The sequence below is a fragment of the Pseudophryne corroboree genome, chromosome 8 (genome assembly GCF_028390025.1).
Source record: "Pseudophryne corroboree isolate aPseCor3 chromosome 8, aPseCor3.hap2, whole genome shotgun sequence".
NCBI classification, from domain to species: Eukaryota; Metazoa; Chordata; class Amphibia; order Anura; family Myobatrachidae; genus Pseudophryne; species Pseudophryne corroboree.
In genome coordinates this window covers 233,167,868-233,173,997 of record NC_086451.1, presented here as the reverse complement: position 1 = coordinate 233,173,997, position 6,130 = coordinate 233,167,868, and the positions used below count along the sequence as shown (strand labels likewise).

The 6,130-nt window shown below is 43.6% G+C and overlaps 1 protein-coding gene and 1 long non-coding RNA gene across 2 annotated transcripts in view; one reads left to right on the top strand and one right to left on the bottom strand.

Moving 5' to 3' along the window:
• Positions 1–318, bottom strand: part of LOC134948856 (START domain-containing protein 10-like) — a 92,542-nt gene extending 92,224 nt beyond the window's left edge. Inside the window, exon 1 of the mRNA XM_063937104.1 lies at positions 157–318. Coding sequence (XP_063793174.1) covers positions 157–318 — 162 coding nt within the window. The remainder of the gene's footprint in view (positions 1–156) is intronic.
• Positions 291–5,383, top strand: LOC134948857 (uncharacterized). The gene is made up of 3 exons (XR_010183048.1): positions 291–376; positions 2,755–2,854; positions 5,168–5,383. It is a non-coding gene; the product is annotated as an uncharacterized LOC134948857 (long non-coding RNA).
• Positions 5,384–6,130: the final 747 nt, after the last annotated feature.

Here is a 6,130-nt window from a genome sequence, read left to right as displayed (position 1 = left end):
CGTGCGTGTACTGCACTTGCTTGAGGTACAATGGAACTACCAGGTACAAAGGACAAACACTAGGTGTTCCTGTATTGAGCCCTCATCATTAACTTCCCCTTTGTGTTCCTGTACTGAGCCCATCATGATCCACTTCCCCCAATGCAATCAGCTGACCTTAACCGTGTGCACAAGACAAGTCTTTCCAGTCGGGGGCTTCATCCACACCCCAAGGCCCGGCTTGCTGTAGGAACACGTCCAGCCCTCGTTAGACTCACACTGCCTTTGGAAAGACAGGAAGACGGAATCATCAGGAACATCCAGCGCTTCCCGGGCCATGGGGAGAGCAGCAGCTGTATTGATGATTCCTGGCACACTGACAGATGGGTGTTCGGAGGTAAAGTTTCTGGGGCACTAGTGCGGCCAGAGCGTCCCTTTAAAAAGAAAAGACGATTAGGGGCTAGAACATGCAGCCGCTGCAGACATGGATGAGACGCACTCCGATGTCTCTAAACTGCATTATTCAGTGTCCATGAATCAGTGCCCGCTGCTGCTGTCGGTGGACGAGCAATACATGCAATATCCTAGGAGTGTACAGTACTGTGCGCACCACAGGCTGCCTTAAACGTCTGTCCCATATCACAGGTGCAGGTAACAGGCGTCCGGCCGTGATACAGCCCCACAGCATCTAACCCACGCCCAACAAATGACATCTCTCACCTGATTTGCTTGTTGCTGCCGGCTTCCCTGTCAGTCAGGAGAAGCCTTGAACTTAAGGCATAGCAGCAGAAATAGTAATCTTTCAAGTAGGCAGTATGGCGGTTTCCACCCCCATGACAAACATAAGCATTACATACAGAAAATGAGAACATGATAAGTGTCTGCCCAGTGCATCAGGGCCATGTGTGACTTAGCGCCCCCTGCTGGCAGGTACAGCTGCCTTGTATAGTAGCAAAGGGTGTATAACCATAAGTACCATCAGCAGGTGTCAAGGGTCGGTATATACGTGTCATGACATGTGTGAGGCGTGTCTTTACATTACTGACGGGAGGAAATTCGTTACTACTGGACCTTTTTTCCTGTTCATTTGTGTATGGTAACGGTATATCGTGTATGCACATATCTGCAATGTTTATGTGAGCATAGAAACAAAACTTGGAGAGAGATAACTTGAATCTCTAAAGGCGGGTACTCACTAGGCGACGGGGAATTGCCGGTGATTGACGACTGTATCGTTGAACGATATAGGGGGTAATTCCAAGTTGATCGCAGCAGGAAATTTTTTAGCAGTTGGGCAAAACCATGTGCACTGCTGGGGGGGCAGATGTAACATGTGCAGAGAGAGCTAGATTTGGGTGGGTTATTTGTTTCTGTGCAGAGTAAATACTGGCTGCTTTATTTTTACACTGCAATTTAGATTGCAGATTGAACTCACCACACCCAAATCTAACTCTCTTTGCACATGTTATATCTGCTTCCCCTGCAGTGCACATGGTTTTGCCCAACTGCTAAAAAATTTCCTGCTGCGATCAACTTGGAATTACCCCCATTGGGGGTAATTCCAAGATGATCGCAGCAGGAATTCTGTTAGCAACTGGGCAAAACCATGTGCACTGCAGGTGTGACAGATATAACATTTGCAGAGAGAGTTAGATTTGGGTGGGTTATTTTATTTCTGTGCAGGGTAATACTGGCTGCTTTATTTTTACACTGTAAATTAGATTGCAGATTGAACTCACCACACCCAAATCTAAAGGGCCCTACTCACTGGCCGACCCGCCGCCGAGCTGCCCGACGGCGGATACGGCCGACGAGCGACCCGGCGGCGGGGGGGGCAGTGACGGGGGGAGTGAAGTTTCTTCACTCCCCCCGTCACGCGGCTGCATTGAAGTACAGGCAAATATGGACGAGATCGTCCACATTGGCCTGCATGCACAGCCGACGGGAGACCAGCGATGAACGAGCGCGGGGCCGCGCATCGTTCATCGCTGGAGTCTCCACACTGAAAGATATGAACGAGTTCTCGTTCATTTATGAACGAGATCGTTCATATCTTTCTAAAAATCGGCCAGTGTGTAGGGCCTATAACTCTCTCTGCACATGTTATATCTGCCCCCCCTGCAGTGCACATGGTTATGCCCAGTTGCTAACAGAATTTCTGCTGCGATCAACTCAGAATTACCCCCATAGTGCGTACACACTGAATGTTATCGTTCAACGATAGCGTTCAGTGACGTCACCGCCGGCATTCCCGAAAATGAAGCTCAGCCCGACATTGACTGGTTGAGCTGCATGTCAGCTCAATATTGATGATCGCTGAACGACGTGCGGGAGCACGCAGCACGCATCATTCATCGGTCACCAATATTGTCCCCATACACACTAGACAATATAAGCCTAGAAATAAACGATAACGATATTTATGTCGTTATCGTTTATTTTTTAGGCTAAAATCGCCTAGTGCGTATCCCCCTTAAGGAGAGTGTTACACCCTACAAATGGCGAGGGAAGAGTGGACTATTTATGGAGACAATCCAATTGCAGGCGGGATTTTGGTATTCAATTAAAACTCAGAAAATTGGGCATGGTGATTTCTACAGAAATCACTGCATACTTTTTCTCGCACCTCCGGAGCACGTTAATTATAGGGAAAATCAGTGGGACTTGCTCTAGGACCTTGCGTCACCCCACACACACACACATACACGAATCATTCAGCAATTGGAAGTTTCCAATTAGCTTAATTAGTCAGTAATGCTGTGTAATCCCCCCTAGAGAGCTACATCTCCCAGCAGCCCATGCACCTCCCAGCAGCCCCCTCCCCAGTCGGAAGATAGAGGGGAGTGCATCGGGAGCCCAGGAGACCACCAGACAGGTGAATATGTTTTTTAGATATTTTTATACACGCTGCAGGGTTTTCAGTTCTGAAAACCCTGCAACCACTTTTTTTAAATTGGATACCACGGGTATCAGGAGCGTGCACACCTGGGGTAATTCAAAATTGGGCGCAAGGTACGCAAGGGTTTTTTACCTAGCTAAACCTCGCACCCAGTTGGATTCCCACATGGCTGTAACATTCTAATACAAAAGCAGAAAAGCCAGTGGTGCACCCAGCGGGGGGTTTCCGAGCACCCAGAAACCCCCCTCCACCAAATTTTTTTTTTTTTTTTTTTTTTGCTGCATGAGTATTATTAATGTCTGTCTAGCGTCCTCTGCAGCCTGCTTTCTTCCTGGTGGCACTTGTAAGTGCTTAATAAAAGTTTACTTTATTTTAATTATAGTACATATATATCCATGTGCAATTTGTGCATATATATATATATACACATGTATATACATACATACATACATACATATAAACACACACATATGATATATATACATGCGTATATATACACGTGTACTGTATGTGTGTGTGTGTTTATATATATATATATATATATATATGTGTATATGTATATAAATATATACATAGGTGTATATACGGTATATATATATGTGTAGATATATATATATATATATATATACATATATACATATATATATATATATATATATATACACTGCTCCAAAAAATAAAGGGAACACTAAAATAACACATCCTAGATCTGAATGAATGAAATATTCTTATTAAATACTTTGTTCTTTACATAGTTGAATGTGCTGACAACAAAATCACACAAAAATTATCAATGGAAATCAAATTTATTAACCCATGGAGGTCTGGATTTGGAGTCACCCTCAAAATTAAAGTGGAAAAACACACTACAGGCTGATCCAACTTTGATGTAATGTCCTTAAAACAAGTCAAAATGAGGCTCAGTAGTGTGTGTGGCCTCCACGTGCCTGTATGACCTCCCTACAACCCACACAAGTGGCTCAGGTAGTGCAGCTCATCCAGGATGGCACATCAATGCGAGCTGTGGCAAGAAGGTTTGCTGTGTCTGTCAGCGTAGTGTCCAGAGCATGGAGGCGCTACCAGGAGACAGGCCAGTACATCAGGAGACGTGGAGGAGGGCAACAACCCAGCATTGAATATACGATCAATGATTAATGGGCCCCTCAGTATTTAGGCTATCACAACTGCAGAAGACTCCTGTCTCTCTCTTTCTGGGGAACAGAAGTTGAACTACTCAAGGGACAACGTAGGAGATAAGGTCCGTCCGGAGTCGACTGCCTCCATTGTCTCCCATAGCACTGCTGCCCCCACCACTGATACAGTTAGCTTCTGCACAGGTGCAGGACCTGTCTCATAATGGCCCTCATACATCAGGCAGCGCGATGCCCCAATTCCCTGACCCACGATTAGTGGTCAGCGATTATCGAGGAAATTAAATATGTTAAAAATGCCAATTCCCCGATCGCAGTTGGGATCAGGATTTTTAAACATTTCTGATGTATGGGGACCATAACGCTGCCCGATCTGAGCTGAGCCCTGATTGCGGCAGACGGCCCAGCGAGTTTTATTATTCGGTCTGTGCTGTAAAGTTTTATTATACTGCCGATTCAATTATTATGTATTTATGTACTGAACAACCATGTGATTGCTTACAGTAGATCTTAGAAGGGGATACAATGAAGCTATATATAGAGTCACCTTGCATGTTCATGATGTCATTATGGACGTGTGTTACACACAGAACATCTGACATTATGCACGAGTAAATGCACACAGCTGAAGCCAATGCAGACAAAAGGCAAAGTAGTGATAGTTCTCATTAGTGGAGGGGACCAGTCAGTGCATCCACCCATTCACCCTGCAAAGCCCCATGTATTTACTGCAGAGTGACCTCTTAAGAATGCCAAATTGATTTCTCACAAATATTTAAAATGCCCGCTCTAAATATATATTGTAAACGCCTGCACCTCTTATTGCCATATCCCATGAATGTGCGCTATACATCGCAAAACACTGCATCCCATAAGAGAAAACAATACACCCCACATTATCTGAGTTCCAAAGCTCATTGATGTATATATTTGTTATTAAAAAGGATATGGATTCAATATATATTACAAAGTACAGTATACCTATAGTTACATGGTTACACTCACACAGTAAGCAGTTAAAACATATAGTTACATACAGTTACATGCTATTACATACAGTTTCAGTTACAGGCCAGCGATACAATTACCATTCCCTCCAATGCATCTTATGTCTCTCTCTCTTTGTAAATAAATACAGGAACTGATCTGGCAGCAAGTCCATCATCCTCTGAGACCAAAAAGCCACTGAGCTCCTGTGTGATCAATAAGTGTTATCTAGTTTCTGGGGGAGGGATTCACGATGAGTCACCAGTTCCTTTGTATATGCTAATCAGGTTCAGCCTTGAAGACATCCAAAGGGCTGGCCTGAGTTTCCTGTTCATTACCTGTTTGGAGTATCTATTGTTCTAATAAAAGTGATTTTAGCTTTTATACATTTAATCATAATTCCGTGTTGCAATGTCCTACAACTTAATAACAAGTATCAAATTAATTCACACATTAATCTGGTCGTTTTAACAGTAAACACGACAGGTCTATCTTGTTTCGTTCAAATAATACACATTCATGACATTACTTCATTAGATAATTTTAAATCATCATGATGTCTGGCGCTTGATATTATTATAATTATGTACTGTATGAAATAAGTGTCGAATCCATCTCTGTGGCATGTCCGTGTAAATGTGTGTGTTACCATACATTGCTGTGCTCGCTGCGCGTATTTGCAAGTATAGCGACTTATAATGTGTGTAGTTTGTATGTTCTCTTTAGGTAATATTTTTGACTTTGACAGTCCACCCTTTGGCAGTAAACAATAACTGCCATCAATTATTATCATAAGAAAAAAATATTTCATACCATAATCGGTGACCTAGACACAAGTATGTATGCATTTCGCAAATCAGACACTTGACTATATTTGGGGAAGACAGGGAGGAGGATGAGACATCCTCTATATGCACTCGGCGGTCACGGGACCACTAGTTGGGTGTGGGACAACACTCAACCTATACAGTATGCTGGGACAGTGTTTTGGCCTATAATGTCTGATTTGCGACGAACATTTCACACATACATGTACCTACGTCTTTGTACACTGATGTTTGGATTCGATTGAGGTTCTGCTGGGTAGATGAAGAAGACACAAACAAATCGTGAC